Source organism: Prunus dulcis, chromosome 6 (assembly GCF_902201215.1).
Source record: "Prunus dulcis chromosome 6, ALMONDv2, whole genome shotgun sequence".
Lineage (NCBI taxonomy): Eukaryota > Viridiplantae > Streptophyta > Magnoliopsida > Rosales > Rosaceae > Prunus > Prunus dulcis.
This window is the reverse complement of record NC_047655.1, coordinates 2,747,185-2,764,671: the sequence shown is the minus strand read 5'-3', so window position 1 is coordinate 2,764,671 and position 17,487 is coordinate 2,747,185. Positions and strand designations below refer to the sequence as shown.

Here is a 17,487-nt window from a genome sequence, read left to right as displayed (position 1 = left end):
AAATTGACAATTGGAGGTCGTGGGCGCCACGAAGTTCCGTATTGACCAACATGGCAGTTTATCGCTTAGTGAAGTCTCAGGTCTTTTAAGACAGTTCTAAACATCTGAAATGCTTAAGTGGGCATAGGAATGACTTTAAAGTTAGTGCACGCACTTCTAGGAGCCGGGGGTCAGGGTTTTAATTTAATACTTTTATTGAGCAGTTTTGCAATGTGCTGAAGATAAGGAACAGACAAGCTAATCAATCAATTTAGTAAAGGCCAGTAGACTGCCTAAGTGTGACATGTTTCTGAAAGTCCAAGGCCTTGGTGAGTATCTGCTAGCTGTTTCTCAGAAGGAACAAATTCCAAGGATAGAATTTTGTCTTCCATAAGATCTCTAATAAAATGGTGCCTAATGTCTATATGCTTAGTCCTAGAGTGTTGAACAGGATTTTTAGAAATATCTATGGCACTCATGTTGTCACAATAGATTAGAAAGCATGATTGAGCAAGACCATAGTCTTCCAACATTTATCTCGTCCAAAGGAGTTGAGTGCAGCAACTCCCAGCTGCAACATACTTTGCTTCAACAGTGAATAAGGAGACAGAATTCTGATTTTTGCTATGCCAAGCAACTAAGTTATTGCCTACATAAAAGACCCCCCCGGAAGTGCTTTTCCTATCATCACTACAACCTGCCCAATCGGCATCACTATACCCAACAAGATTGACACAAGTGTCATAGGTATACCACAACCTAAACTCAACAGTCCCACTCACATATTTTATGATTCTCTTAACAGCAAACAAGTGAGACTCTTTTGGGTCACTTTGAAACCTAGCACACACTCCAACACTATAAGAAATGTCTGGTCTACTAGCAATCAAGTGGAGAAGACTTCCTATCATGCTTCTATAGAGGGTTTGATCCACACTTTTGCCATGTAAGTCTCTAAAGTTCACATGTCCAAGTCTTTGATGCCACAAGACACTTGTTTCATTCACAACCTTATTGCAAACTACTTCTTTTGCATCATTGACACTATCAATGGAATAGCAATTGTCCTTAGACCTTGCCACCCTCACAATCTCATTTCCACCTTTTCCAATTATTTTGAGCCATACTTGGAGAATCTAACTTCTACTACTCCATCATCACACAACTGACTCATACTAATGAGATTGGATGTAAGACCCTTAATAAATCTAACATTCTTAAGCTCGGGTAATCCAGGGATACAAACAGTGCCATTTCCAACAACTTGAGGCTTGTGACCTCCACCAAAGGTCACTGTGCCTCCATCAAAAGGGATGAGAGATGAGAAGACACTCTTATCACCACACATATGTTTGGAACAGCCACTATCAAAGTACTTTGATGCAGCAAAAGCATTTAGCACAACAAGAAATTTGGTATGACCTTTTGCAACCCAAGTAAACTTAGGCACAGTAGGTGAACTCATTTTAAGGGAGACAAGTTTGGCAATCTTAGTTACTTCATTTAACAAATGATCAACCTCATCTTGCAAAGATCTGGGATTCCTTTTAGATTTTGAAGGCAATTTTCTAGTCTTATCTTTTTTGTACATATGACAGACTGGTCGAATATGACCAGTCAACCCACACCTGTGACAAGTTGGAACAAACTTAGGTTTCTTGACTACCTGCTAAGCATCAAGAGGAGCAATTGTTGGAGTTTTTGACTTGACAAACTTAGTGGTAGAGCTAGACGAACTAGAATCAAAATGATTAAATCCAAGACCACCTTTGTCCCCATGAAGTTTTCCCGTAGTCAACATTTTGTCAATTTTTGAGGCACCAATGGTCATAGATATAACCTTACTTTTTGCTTCATTCAATTCACCTAGGAGCTGTTTGTTTGAGTTCTGGAAACCAATGTTACTTTCCTTGAGCACATTAACTTGATTTTCAAGATTACTCCTAATTAACACAAGTGCAACAAATTCTTTTCCTAGAGACTCAAATTTGTCACTCAACTCATTTTTGGTTTGTTTTAAGATGAGGATTTCATGTTGAAGATCATGGTTGTTGGCCTCAAATTTGTGGCTCTCTTCTTTCAAAGACAATGTCTTTTTGAACAAACAATCATATTTTCTTCCTAATGACTCGTATGACAGGTCATCTGACTCAGAATCAGATTCATCAGACACTGGCTGCACAGAGGCAACAAAGGCAGCATGTTGGTCATCATTATCAGAGGAAGATGAAACCTCTTGAGACACTTCACTTTCACTCTCACTCCAGCTCACTTTCATGGCCTTGTCCTTTCCTTTGGAGTATTTTTTCTGATTGTTTGCACAGTCGGCAGCATAGTTCCCAATGCCTCTACATGTGAAGCACTTGACTGATTTTCTAAAATCCTTGGTGAAAGATTTGACATCCTTATTCCTCTCATTAGACCGATCAGTTGATGGTCTAAATTGTCTCTCATTACCAGAGCTGCCCTTTCCAGCAAACTTTCCTTTATCCCTAAGAATTCTCCTAAATTTTTTGTCAAACAAAGCCACCTCATCCTTAAAACCTGAGGATTTTTCACCACCTTTCAGAGAGGAATCATTCACTCCTTGAAGTGCAACATTTTTTGATTTTTTAGTGTCATTCTCTTCCATATTCAACTCCATCTCATAGGTTTCAATTTTCCTATGAGCTTGCTAAGCTTGATTTCATTTAAGTTTTGGACCTCCATGATTGTGGTTTTCTTTGCTCTAAACGTAGATGGTAGAACACGAAGAATTTTATGAACAATAAGAAGCTCTTCAATAGGTTGACCAAGACTCATGGCTTCATTTGTGATCATCTCAACTCTCCCATAGAACTCCGAAATAGACTCAGTTTCAGACATCCTAAGTTCTTGAAATTGTGCAACCACCATCTGAAGTTTTAGGGTTCTAACTTGGTCATCCCCTTCATGAACCACCCTTAGTTTATCCCAAGCCTGTTTCACATTTGGGATGGGTTATATTTGTGAAAATTGTGTGCTAAACAAGGCTGTAACTAAGGCATTTATGGCCTTCTTGTTTGAATATGTAGCAAACACCTCAGCATCAGTCCATTCCGACCTAGGCTTGGGCACAACATTACTCTCAACAGTCTTGACAGGAGCAACCCACTCTTTTGTGAGATACTCTCTTGCATACTCATCAAGAGCATTAAGGAATATCTCAAATTTTTCTCTCCAAGCAGCGTAGTTGTTTCCATCAAAATAAGGAGGGGAGTTGCAAGTTCCAGCAACTAGATCCCGTTCCATAGTGAGCGCACCTAAACACTAAAACAAAGCCTAGGATCTCTCAATTTATATTAAGAGCAGAAGCTCTGATACCAATTGAAATTGGAACTTAGGTGATGAGGGGTAAACTTAAAAGATATTCAACCAAGAATGCAACAAACTTCACACACTCTAGACCTTGACCAAATACTCTTATGACTGGTCAACTTTCAGATATGAATTATACCAAATAATAACATACACAGAGCATACCAACATATATCTGCAAGCCTAGAGAATTACTAGTGACAACCTAGGCACTCAGAAGGGCCCGTCTAGGCATCCCCTGTGCTAGCAACAACTATGGTAAAAGTGTGTGAAGACAACATAATCAAGCAAACACCAAACAGCAAATAATGATGACTAGTCAACTACAAGGATACAAACCCAGAATTCATACGATGACTAGTCAACCACTAAGAACACCAACCCAGAATTCATATGATGACTGGTCAACCACAATTCATACGATGACTAGTCAACCACCAAGAACACAAACCCAGAATTTATATGATGACTAGTCAATCACCAAGAACACAAACCCATAAAAATTATAGAGATGCAAACAGAAATTGTTCACCCAGAAACCCACCATTGGGAAAAACTAGGGGTCATCAACAGACCAGACAATCCACTAAGTAGAAAAAGATTCTTACAAAGGAACACAAGCAAGCTCAAGGAAAACCTAGATCTATTTAGGAAGATGAGCTATACCTCCTTTGTGCAATCTTCTTCTCCAACTTAACAAAGCTTGATGCGCAGTTCTTCAAGGCAATGGCAGCTCCTTTTCCAGCTCATTCATCCCATACACCAACTTGCAAGCTCTAACTCAAACAGAAACCAAAATTTGGATTCAAACAAGAATGACCAATTTCTTCAAGAAACCATACTCTTGAAGAAATCAATCTTGAATCTGACCTAGATATAAATGAGAGAATGTTTTATGAAGCTAGATGCAGATTCGTATTTCAAATGCAGTTTTTTCAAAAAGAAATCAATTTTGGAAAAACCCATAAATGAAAATGAGATGGTTCTCTCTTGAGGAAGAAGAAGCGAAAGATGGCAAGCCAAACTTTCCAAAACTTCCACCCAAAAGAGACTCCTGCCCAAAGAGAAATTCCTTAGCCTTTACAGACAAAAATTTGGGATATAGCCCTAAATGCCACCATTTTTATAATTGTAACTGAAAATACCACCCTTTTTAAAAAAAATTGGAACTATAACCTATAAATAGATATTTATTGTCCCCTTATTGCACACATATCACTTTTGCTGAAATTTTATTGTCTCTGTTTTGCTGAAGTTCTCTCTCGGCTCTGTCTCTTCGCTGCCCTCTGTTTCTCTTCACTCTCCGGTGGCTTTGCTCTGAATCTGTGGTCCTTCAGCTCTCAGTCTCTCCTCACTCAGCTCCGACTCTCTCTTCTCTCTTCCTCTCCCAGCGACAGGTACTGTTCATCGGCATTTTCTTACAGTTTAAGGGTTTCTCTGAAGTTGGTTTAGGGTTTATGCATTTCTCTGAAATTGGTTGAGGGGTTTGTTCGAAATTGGTTGAAGGTTTAGGGGTTTCGCTGAAATTAGTTTAGGGGTTTGTTCGAAATTGGTTGAAGGTTTAGGGGTTTCTCTGAAATTGGTTTAGGGGTTTCATCGAAATTGTTTTAGGGGTTTGTCTGAAATGATCTTAGTATGATGATTCCTTGTTTCAAACAGTGAATGGGTTTGTTCTTTGTGGACTGATGCTTGCTGTTGTGTTGCTGTTGCTATTGCTGTCGTATTGTGTTTTTTTGCTAGTGTATTGCTAATGTAGTTGTATTTTTATGTTGTGGTTTTTGTAGCTATTTGGTGGCTTAGTTGAGTGCATTGCATTTAACCTTCTTACAAGTCTAATTGGTATCTATTTTGTTTGTTGAAGATGATATCTAAAGTGTAAGACAATTAACCTGTGTATATCATTTTGAACTTGTAAACTCCCAACCATATCATACTTTTTGTTTGAGAATAATGCTTGTTAATTCGACATATTTTTTTTATAACTTTGTTTACTAAGTTTAGGGCTTGCATATTGGATATGGATGAGTTTTGTTTAGAACCATATGTGGTGTAATATGAGTTCTTTAAAAGTTTGCTGTTTTGTGCTTGATCATTGTGTGCTTAAAAGAAAGCGGGAAATGAGTGAAGATGGGAACCTACCACCAGCAGCTGTGGTTTAGAGAAATGGGGACATTGATTTTGCTATAAGCTAACTGTTTAAGCTTTTGCTTTTGTTGTTTGTGTATGGATACTTAGAGAACTCTGTTTCTGAGGAGAACTTATAATTTTGTAATTGTACATGTCTTACAAACATTTTATACCGTTTTGATGGTTTATTTATGAATTTATCTTTGATATTTTGTTAAGAAAAAACTGAAGGGATGGTGCCAATTTCTTTCATTTTCTTACATTTGAAAGGAGGGCCATAGTAGAGTCAGTATTGTGGTTGCCACTAATTCATAGGATTGTGTTCCATTACATTATACCTTGAAGTGAATAAATTGTTTCCCGATGTCTTGTTGTTTTTTAAAACTCTTTCTAGTCAGATAGATTTGTATCGTTAGTCTTGAATTGTTCTCAATTAGGCTTGTGCTACCGCACATTCCCATTCTAGCTGAAGCTGTCTCATGATTAGATGGTGTGATTATATGGTGTGTTGAGATGTGTGTTTAGATATTATATTATGCAGGAGTGGTAGAGTACTGGGTGTGTTGAAACTTGGCTTTGAGCCATTAAATTAGGAGGTCAGTTGTAAATAGCTGGGGTTTTGTTTATGATATGTATTTTTTTTTTTTTTTCACTTCATATCCTATAATAGGCTGTTCATAAGTGGTGATTGTTTATTGCTTGTTATTGTGTAGATTGCAACCGACTGAAATTTTGTTTATAATATTGGCATGCAGGGAAATATGGTTGGTCAAATGAAGTTGATGATTGCGGAGGAACAAAAGTTCCAAGGGAAAGCATTGTCGTTATCCCATACGAAGACCGCAATCACTACGATAAAGGAGAAATTCACTGAACAGCAGCTGCAAATGTTTGAACAGAGTTGTTTTGGTCATCTCCTAGGGATTGAGGACCTCAAGTGGACTTCTCCGATTGTCCACGGCTTGCTGCTCAGGAAAGCTGATCCCAAGACAGTTTCCCAACTGAACGGGATCAAATTCATTGTTGGCAATAAGGTCATCCAATTCACGGCGCAGCAATTTTGCATCGTGACAGGGCTAAGGTTTGGAAACCTTCCCTTTATTCCGATTCCCACTAATGAGAACTGCTCATTGAAACGGAAGTACTTTGCCAATGATAAAACTGTGAACCTGTTGGAATTAGAAAAGGCCTTCCTCGAATGCGATGATGTGGACGATGTATTCAAGCTTGGATTCGTATACTTTGCTGTGTTTGTGCTGTTGGGCAGCGAAAAACATGTCCACATTGACATGCGATATTTGAAGTTGGCGGAAGACCTTGAAGACTTTGGGAAGTATCCATGGGGGGCTGTGTGTTATGCGAAGACAAATGCGTCACTGCTGAGGGCACTTTGTGCAGATTACCAGCGAGTGAAAGTGCCCACAAAAACTGCAAAAACAAAAAAATCTGGAAAGAAACCAACAACAACGGCAACCGGTAGACCAAGAGAGTACCACCTCAAAGGTTTTGCCTATGCACTTCAGGTGAGCAAATGTCCATTGATGTTGAAGTTAAATTGCATTTGTTTACAATGACTGACCTTTTATTCCTGAAACCAGATTTGGGCGTATGAGGTCTTTCCAGCGTTGGCTGCACTACATTTGGTGGTGCACGAAGAAAATGCGTACATCCCTCGTTTACTACATTGGAGGAGCAATAGTTCGCCGCGTTTTTATGAGCTAATGAGCCAAGTATTCGAGAACCGTGAGGTTAGTTCAGTTTTTAATGATAATGTTCGGGATATGAAAATATAATATAATTACTTTACTGATATGTATATTGTATGTGTAAATTGCAGGTTGATGTGCAGCTTCTCCGGCCATCTGTGATGGACAAGCAGCAGCCGTATTGGACTTGGGGTGACAGTGCTGACGACACTGAAGAACTTGTTGACTTGTTGGGCGATGACGCTGAACAAAAAACCGGCACTTCTGCCTCTGTAGAAGAAAAAGATAAGGACATTGACGAAACTGCAAGCCTTCCGTCGTCTTCTAAGGCAAGCATTACATTTTTTCGAAGATATACGTCATAATACAATAGGAAAATAACTGCTGTATTGTTGCAATATTTTGTGGCCTGCATAGTAACACATGCATTATAACTTAGTGCAGGGTACAGTCGCGTCCAGAGAGTTACGCACTTTGAAGCGTGACTTTGAAAGGACAAAGGATGAATTGGCCAAAGTTTCCCTATCAAATCGAGCACTTCGCGACATAGTGCATCAGTTGGAAGACAAGGTACGGAAGGAGTCAATGAAAGCTGAAAAAGAGTTCGAAAAAAATACAAAGTGTGTGGAGGATTTCCGCAACACCCTGGCTTCAATGGAGCATTATTTTAAGTTGGAGATAGAGCAGCTGAAAAAACAAAATGGTGGGGTGAATGAAGCTGCGGAAGGACATGAGGACCTCGGTAGTCCTCATATGAATGAAGGAGGCAACAATGACTTGTCGCCATTACATGCCTATGTTAGTCCGCCTACAGAACCGGCAGTAATGGAAACACAAGTCCCCGGTGATGGAGCCGAACCTTCCGCAGCCATGGTAGTTGAAGAGGCAAAAATGGCCGCTTCAGTTCCTCACTTAGAAGTGCATGAAGTAGCTGACCAGGCACAATCCGAGAAGCTGCCTACCCCGGAAGATGTGGCCGGGTGTGACGAAATCTGCCAAAGAGTCATGAAGCTGTTAGAAGATTGGAAAATCACTAAAAGTATGCCATCGGGAGGTTTGATGAATCCTCCAAGTCTACCCACAGTTACTATGGCTGGTGATGAAGAAGGTAGTTCGAGTGTTGAAAAAAAAGAAGTGGAAGGTAAAGGGTGCAGACAGAAGCGCCCGGCGCAGACATTGTTGAGCCCATTTACAGATCCTTTGAGGAAGAAGAGGACGATGACTGTGTCGGCTGCGACTGCAACCCCGCCATGTTTTGATCCATCAAAATCCTTGCCCATTGAAGATGTGAAGGCAGTATACAGTTTTGCAGTGCCTGGAAAAGCGATATTAGGTTACGATTCTTGACCTTTGAATTCCAATCTTCATCCTATTCTACTATGTAGTCATAGACTAATGAGAGAATGTAGAGTTTGCTTTAATATACATGTGTATTTTTTTCATCAACAAAGTCATATTTATGACATGACTACACAAGTAACCGTTGCAAGTTTGCCTTTTGTAGTGCGGAGGTGCAGCTGGAATCATTTTCAGTGGGCGCTGATTTTTTCTACAGACTTGTCGATGAAACGGAATGGATGAGCTCAAGGGTAAGGATACACAAAGCTCTACTTTATTACGATAATTCAATTGTTTTCTCACCTTTTTTAAGTGTAGAGTTGTATGAAATTGTGCTAATATTATATGTGTCAACTTTCAGCACCTGGACATGGCAACCTTTCTTATCCGCAAAAGGCAACTCTCTCATCCGTTGGTTTTTGGAACTGACTGGACAACGGCAGATTGTTGCTTGCAGGTAAACATGTAACCATGTTACATTCACTGCTTCATTTGCTGTCGGTTGTGATTTTCTAATATGCCTTCATTTAAATTTGTGCAGCAATTTCTAGAGCCGTTCAAACCGACTGCCAGGAAACGTGGATCGAAGAAGGCAGCTGCTTCAAACACCGTTGACCTTCCACCCAGCAAGCTGAAGAATATACATCACTTTGTGCGTGGTACGTGGCAACACGGGTATGCCCAAGCTTGGACAAAAGTCCGGAAGGTCTATTTTCCATATAATCTGAAAGGGTCTCACTGGGTTGCAATCGAAATTGATTTCGTCAGACATACTGCAACTGTGTATGACTCCTATGTTGATTTTACCAAACGTTCAAAGCTGGTTACGTTTCTGCACCCTATTAGCGATACGCTGGCACGAGTGCTGTACGATATGCACTTTTATGATGATTTTGAGGTTGAAGAGGTGAAGCAAAAGGGGCTGACGATGTCAATGGATACGCCATTCTCAGTGTGCAGCATTGCAGATGTGCCACAACAAAGAGATGGGTAAGCTTTGTGAATTTAGTGCAGTTTATCCAAATTTTACATAACTGCAGTTCTAATTTCCCAACTAATTGGCCTCACAGTGCGTCTTGCGGAATCTTGACCGTCAAATTCATCGAGCATCTCAGTGGTGGGATTTCGGTAGATAAAGTTGACCTTTGAAGATCAAATATTACCGACTCAAGCTTGCAATTGAGGGTTTAAGGGGGGAGGCATATTTATGAGGTAACTTTCTTCATGTCCATGAATTCACCTCACTCTGGACTTATGACTTGGGAATTCACTTTGCTCATTACTTATGTCAGGAACTCCTTTATATGAAGATGCAGACGTAGATGCTTTGCTGGGGGTACTTTAGATGGTCATCTTGCCTTTTTGCTACAGCTAGTTGGTTTAGTTAGTATTGTCAAGTGTAATATTGTACAGTGTAGAAGCAGTGGCTAATTGCCTTACATGGCACACACACTATTTCGCTTTTGAAGGTTAACTATTTTGTACACCTTCGTATATAAACATAGTTTCTCTTTGTGGATGCTTTAGTAGCCATTGTTCACATTTTGTCTCTGTGGTTTTGGGAATCTGTAATTGGACTTACTGAAGCATACAACTTTGTTAACATTTCTCCATTTAGTTTTGACTTGGGGTTCGTTTTAAATAATTTTGGCAGCAATTCTACTTTTCTGCTTAGCATTATGTTGTTATATGAATTTGGAACCTGATACTGTATTTGCTGATCTTAGCTGGAGTAGGTACCAATCGCTCCTCTTTCATCTTCCATACTGGATTAGTTTCCTTGTGTATTTTTCTGTTTTCGATCTGAGTGATTGTTCTCTTTGTACAGGGTATACTAGCACCATTCGGCATAAGAATGGTAAATTATCTGAATTGATCGGTGAACTTCAGGTACCATTTTCATGATTTGTACTCTGCTTTGCTAGTGGAACTCGCAGATCTTTTGTATTTGGTGTTAGTTTTGTATGAGTTTTTAATTTTGTAATGCATTTGGTAAACTTGGTAAACTAGTGGAACTCGCAGAACATATGTTCATATTATTTCATCCATTGGTTCTGTGAGTTGTTGTCTTCTTTAAGCAAATCTAATATTTGCTCTTCACAAATGGTTAAGGTCTGAAATTGTGAGATCTTATGTCTGTGACAAAGCGTAGTATGAATGCTGCTGTTTCAAAATTGCATAAACTTCTGGAGAGCGTGATAGAGGCTATTGCTGTAAGTTTCTTTTCGGCTGTCTATGCCAACAAAAATACAAAAACTGATTTGGTACTATGAACTGATTTGGCACTATGATATTTGACACTATGAACAATGAACTGATTTGGTGGCAGTTACAAATGAACATAGTCTTAATTCTGGAACTGCCCTTCATAAATGGCTTCATCTGCATTTAACCCAATTGTTTTTGCAGGTCGGTCTCAACCAAGTGTTGATTGCAATATTCCAACCAAGATGACCATACACTGTTATTTGATGTAGGTTTTTTGTATGAGATGGCTTAGCTTTAATTGGTTTGGTTGTTCCAAGTTTTATGTACACAATCTCACAGTAACTGCCGAGTTGTTTTTCATTTCATGTATTTGTCCGTGGTATTTTTTCCCCAATATTCTGATTATGGTCAATATGTAAACATTACTGTGGAGCTTATAGCATGTTTTCTTTCTTTTGTGGCCATGACTTATGTTCTTGCTAACCCTTTTTCTTCAAATTCTCTAGTTTCTGTCATCTGAAGTCTTTCCAGTCATTCAACTCAAAATTTATCGCCTAATACTGTGGAATGGCAGAACAAGTCTTAGGAGGCCATACATAAATAGCCACAAGTTGTCATACATGTATATCAAAAGTGTGAAGTTGAAACCTACAGACGACAAGGGAAGAAGGAAGCTCTGTCCCATACAGGTGATTGATGGAGTAAACATGTTTATGCCACCATACCAAATTTACTGCCCCTTGAATTGCACTTGACGCTACCACAATAGTAGGGGTGGACCTTGGCCAGGGTCTGCGGGAATGGATATTAAAAAGTACATAAAGGTTGAGAAGGTTCCTGGTGGCCAGTTGGAAGATTCAGTGGTTCGCAAAGGAGTAATGATTAACAAAGATGTTATTGCACCTGGAAAAATGAGAAGAAAGATTTTCAACCCAACGCATCATTCTTCTTGATTGGCCTCTCGAATATAAGAAAGGCGAGAACCAAACAAATGCTGAGTTGCTTAAAGAAGAAGATTGGGGAGTCCTGCTACAATTGGAAGAAGAATACATCGAGAGCCTATGTGTGCAAATATTGAAGTTTAAACCAGATGTGGTTATCACAGAAAAGGGGCTTAGTGACTTGGCATGCCATTATTTTAGCAAGGCCGGCGTCAGTGCAATGAGGAGGTTGCGGAAAACAGATAATAACCGAATTGCCAAGGCTTGTGGGGCTGTAATTGTTAACAGACCAGATGAATTGCAACAGTCTGATGTTGGTACAGGCGCTGGGATATTTGAGGTTAAGAAAATTGGTGATGAGTTTTTTGCATTCATTGTTGATTGCAAAGAGCCTAAAGCATGTACTGTACTCTTGAGAGGTCCTAGTAAGGATCTTTTAAATGAAGTGGAAAGGAATTTGCAGGTATAATGGTTTTACTTCTTTGTCCCCATTACGTAGAATAAATATATTATGCTGAAATTTGTTATTTACTCCCTTATATCTGGTCATAGGATGCCATGTCTGTAGCAAGAAACATCCTCAAGAATCCGAAACTTGTTCCTGGTGGTGGTGCTACAGAGTTAACTGTATCTGCTACATTGAAGCAAAAGAGTTCATCTGTAGAAGGTATAGAAAAGGTAAAAGCTCCTTTCCTCATCCAAAAGTTTGGTATTTCTTGTGTAAAACTCGTCCAAGAATAACTCCTTGTGGAAGTAGAAATCTAAATTCTATGAATAAACTGGCTGTCACTTCACTTCACATGCTCCTTGACATACTTCAGATTAAGAATTAGTTGTGGTTTCACTTTACATGCATTTTAATGGAGTTTTATGGCTACACGTGTTTTGATGGTAAAACAGTGGCCGTATGAAGCTGCTGCTATAGCTTTTGAGGCTATACCACGTACTTTTTTTGGCTCAGAATTGCGGGGTGAATGTGATTAGAACAATGACGGCGCTGCAGGGAAAGGTTTGAATCTGTTTTGTATGGCTTTGTTCAGTTTTGTTATGATTTGTCATTTCTATATACGTTCTGATGCATCATTATTATTTTGGTCAGAATATGATGCATCATTTATATCCTAACCACAATTTTTTTTTCCATAGCATGCAAATGGTGAAAATGCATGGATTGGCATTGATGGTAACACTGGTGTGATAACTGATGTGAAAGAGAAAAAGATAGGTGGATATCTTTTTGGCTTACTATTGTTGCTCTCTTTTATTTCCTTCACTATCTCAATATTCAAATTTGTTGGGTGATTTATATTTGCTGAAAGCTCTGAAATAGGACTTTTAATGTAGTATTGTTCTCAAATGTATCCATTATATGTCCCTTTATTGATATGGCATAAGTGTCAATCTTCTGGTTTATATTGTCGATTTGCTTCAGTAGTAGTTCTAGTTTAGAGCTTCTCCCAATATATTTCGACAGCACTCATGTGAGGGGAAGTGCTGTTGTCATGGTTATTACTAAATTTCCCAATAAATTTATTTTGTTGGTAAGGCTGTTAATTTTAGCAATTATGATGTCAGATATGGGATGCCTACAACGTGAAGGCCCAGACTTTTAAAACGGCCATAGAAGCTGCTTGCCTACTTCTCAGAATCGATGACATTGTGAGTGGGATGAAGAAGAAGCAGCCTCCTGGTGCCAAAGCTCCTTCCAAGCCTCAAGTTGAGACAGAAGGCGATGCAGATAATGAGCAAATAATTCCGGAGTGATTATCGAGAGCACGTGGTTTATCTCAGTTTGAATGAAGTTTTGCTTTAAAGAAGAAAAAAAGGAGCATTATAAGTTTGATGAGGATATTTTTTAGGGTTGTAATGTCACCTTAACTTGGTAGTGTGTGTTTTGTCCCTCTTCTTTCTTTCTCAATCCACGAGGGGTGGGAAAGAAGAGAAGTCTTCTTATTGGAGAATGCTAATGTTAGTTTGACATGTCATCTGTGTAGCGAACACAATTTATTTGTTCAACTTCGTGGATTGGCACAGTGGAGCTTATTTCTACCATTCTTCTGAATGATTGTTAACAGTCAAACTTAGTTATTGACACAAATATGTAATTTTCTAAAAGTAAGAAAACAAAAAGTTTTTCATGGCCAAGCATCAATTTTAATAAGCCATTGTGGCACCTAAAACACACAACGTACGGCACTGTACACAAACTTGTGGAGGAAAGGATTCATATTGAGCATCTATTTTATCCACTTAGGGAGAGTAAGAATTGATCTTGTCACTCCCATATTCAGCCAATATGCCACGTATTGATTCAAAGCAGACCTTAAAAATGAAACGAAAGCAGATAAAAAACCCTAGACACGGCCAGGTGATGCAACTGAAATTGGCAAATAGCAAAGATGACATAAAGTCTGGGACTTCACAAGCGAGGTTGAACGAGGATGAAGCTGTGAGGGTTGCATACAAGCATGGGACGCCTCTTGAAGGAGGCAAAATTGGTGATTCTGAGCCTGTGGATTTATTTTCCAGTCCTCATCATATTCCAAAGTAGGGCAATATGCTACAATACGAAGACAATACGAAGGCAATAGGAAGGCAATATGACCACAATAAATATACAATACGAAGGCAATAGTAGGGCAATATGGCCACAATAATTATACAATACGAAGGCAATAGTAGAGCAATATAAGTACAATATAAAGGCAATATTAGGGCAATATACATACAATACATACACATTACAGTATTAAGGGAATACAAACACAATACAAATGCAATATTAAGTCAATGTACATACAATACATACACATTACAGACAACATTTCACACATGCGAAAGAAATCGCCACGAAACCTTAACAATACTATCTATCCCGCGAAGGGAAAATGAAGGCAACAAAAGATCCATGTACTCAGGTGAGATGAACTGAAGCGGCATTCACCGTTACTAGAGGTCCATCAAAAGATCCATGTCTTTGTCCTTTCTTCTCGCTGCATGCACGAGGCTATGATGAGCCATTCCATCAGAACCCATATTCAGTCCCTGCCAGACACCAGCTACATCAATTTCACTCCAATTGTGGTCTGGTGAGATGACCGAAGCATAATCTCCGAACATTTCGAAGCCGTTGTTGAAACATTCAACCATTTCATGGTTATATTCTTCAGATTGTGTGAATGTTTCGAGGGCATTTTTCTTTTTGTCTTCCAATTTCAACTTCAAGGACTCTAACTCTTTGCTCCGACTTTTTGCTTTAAGAGCTTGCTTCACCTCTCCAGCGTATGCTTTGTTCAACTTGTTGGCCAAGTTTCCCATAACTTGGCCATGAATATCGCACTTACTCCCCCACCAATCCGTTGCCTTTGACATATATTGGAGGTGGTGCTTGACGGCAGAGATTTTGTCAAGCGGATCATGAGTCTCAGCCTCCCTTCCAGATGAAGTGGGATCATGATTGGGAGTCCGAGGTGGAGATGGGAATGGCACATGCCAGGGCTGGTCCCCCGGGTAACTCACATGCTCGTTAGGAGGGCGTACATCCGACATGTTGAAGTATTACTGGGGACAATTCACAGCTGTTGCCTGCAACAAAACAAATAGAGGTACATTCAGTCTCCAGTTGTAAACGACTATATGGTTAGGTTGAGTGGAGAATATTTGCCTTTCAGTAAGACTAATTACCTTTCCCGTTAAGAAGGTGCCTCTGTTGCAGTTCTATATAGGAAGGTTCAGTTATATGTACGAACTTATATGAGGTAAATTGGGTTTTGTGTTGGTGCATTAAATTGATGGGATTCAAAACTACACCATTAACTCCTTGGCTGTAAGTTACAGCAGTACAACATGACATTAACAACAATAAAATTGGCTTCCAAACGACAAAAAACCAAACCTTAATGGGAAATAGGAAATTGTGGATTGGAACCAAAAATAGGACTATGTAAGTAAGCATTTATTGCGAATTTCAGAACACAAAATTGGAAAATAGGAAAATAGCAAAACACGAAAATTGGAAATTTGGAAAAGTGACAACTTAAAACTTGGATATGGGAAATAAGGAAACTTGGAAAATTGGAAATTGAAGAAAAGAAAAAGTGGAAACACGGAAATACGACAAAATGGAAAGTTGGAAAGTTGGAAAATTGGAAAATTGGAAAAAGGAAATAAGGAAAAATTGGAAACAGGAAAGTAGGCAATAGGATCAAATGACAGTTGGAAAATTCGAAAATTGGAAAAAGGAAATAAGGAAAAATTGGAAACAGGAAAGAAGGCAATAGGATGAAATGATAGTTGGAAAATTGGAAAATTGGAAAAAGGAAAAAAGGACACTTGGAAAATAGGAAATTTGGAAATTGTAAATTGGAAAAGAAAGCAACTTGGAAAATTGGAAAATTTGAAATTGGCCAAAAGGAAACTTGGAAAATAGGAAAATAGGAAAATAGGAAAATAGGAAATAGGAAATAAAGGAAACTCTGAAAACATGACAATTTGAAAATTCGAAAATTCGAAAAATCAGAAAAAAGGACACTTGGAAAGTAGGCAAATAAGCAAATTGGGAAATTGAAAATTGAAAATTGAAAATTGGAAAATTGGAAAATTGGAATATTGGAATATTGGAATATTGGAGAACTGGATAAATGAAAAATAGGAAATAAGGCAACTTGGAAAATAGCAAAAGTGGAAATTGAACAAAAGGACAGTTACCAAAATGAAAAATTTGAAATAGGAAAAAAAGGAAACTTAGAAAATAGTCGAATTGGAAATAAAAACATTGGATAATTGGACAAAAACTTAAATTTTGAAAATTGGAAATAGGAAACAGGGACACATGGAAAATCAGAAAACTGGAAACAAATTGAAATTGTGGAAATGGGAAATAAGACAATTACCATATTGGACAATTTTAATTACTGTCTGAATTAGGCAAAGTAGGCAACTTTTTTTAAGTACATAATGGGGGGAAAATGGGAACATTGAAAAATTGGAAAACTGGAAATAGAACAAAAGGAAACTTGGGAAATTGCACAATAGGAAAATAGGGAATAGGAAAAAATAATGAAAAATTGAAAAATTGGAAAATTGGATGACACATGGAAAATAGGAAAATATGAAAAATGGCAAAATGGAAACGAATTGAGATTGGTGAAATGAGAAATAAGACAATACCCATTATTGGTCAATTCGAATGAGTTGGTGAATTTGGCAAATAGGCAACTCCCTTATTTCAATGACATAATGGGAAAATGACCAAGTTGGGAACGTCCAACATACAAATATATTACAAAAAGGCATAAAGTCAACCTGGGTAATAACTCCCTCCCATACTATCCCGCCCAATACTATCCCGCCTAACACTCCCGCCAATCCCTCCCGCCAATTACTCCCCCTAATCCCTCCCGCCAATAACTCTCTCACTTACTGGTTTGGTCATTAAAATTTGCAGGTATATTAATCAACCCAACTGTTTGAAATGAAAACTTCCATCACATTAACTGCTGCTTACAGCCACTACCTTCCCCACAGATTTAACTCACATCGCATTTAGTCCCCTGTTGTTCCAATTAAGTTGTACACCAGACAACAATAAATATCAAAGACCATGGACCATAACCTCACACCAAACCCAACGATTTCAATTACTGAAGGAGGGGAGACTGAAACCGAAGCCAAGTCACCGAATTCACTCCCTGCAGACTTGGTCCATGGCATACAGCAATGTCAACACAATACCATGTTTTGGAAAAATCTTCATGCAGACATAGTTTCAAAAATTGTGGAGGGCCAAGCTAGATGGGGTGTCATAAAAACCCCCACAATTCGCTGTCGTTATCATTCGCGCATGCATCTCC

At 38.8% G+C, this 17,487-nt stretch overlaps 1 protein-coding gene and 1 pseudogene across 1 annotated transcript; both read left to right on the top strand.

The window, feature by feature from the left end:
* The first annotated feature begins 4,610 nt into the window (after positions 1-4,610).
* LOC117629607 lies at positions 4,611-9,480 on the top strand. Its single transcript, XM_034362140.1, has 9 exons — positions 4,611-4,712; positions 6,198-6,965; positions 7,041-7,190; positions 7,280-7,477; positions 7,593-8,444; positions 8,639-8,737; positions 8,848-8,943; positions 9,028-9,309; positions 9,343-9,480. Exons 2-9 carry the CDS (start codon positions 6,204-6,206, stop codon positions 9,478-9,480), a joined length of 2,577 nt encoding a protein of 858 aa, XP_034218031.1. The 5' UTR covers positions 4,611-4,712; positions 6,198-6,203.
* Positions 9,481-10,175: 695 nt separating this feature from the next.
* On the top strand, positions 10,176-13,620 carry LOC117629603 (annotated as a pseudogene).
* Positions 13,621-17,487: the final 3,867 nt, after the last annotated feature.

Bases quoted from the DNA above. Each gene is read 5' to 3' on its own strand.
- LOC117629607 (XM_034362140.1), top strand. From the start codon at position 6,204: ATGGTTGGTCAAATGAAGTTGATGATTGCGGAGGAACAAAAGTTCCAA. The intron at 7,191-7,279 runs GTTAGTTCAGTT...TGTAAATTGCAG, and splicing joins AAGTATTCGAGAACCGTGAG to GTTGATGTGCAGCTTCTCCG. The intron at 8,944-9,027 runs GTAAACATGTAA...AAATTTGTGCAG, and splicing joins CGGCAGATTGTTGCTTGCAG to CAATTTCTAGAGCCGTTCAA.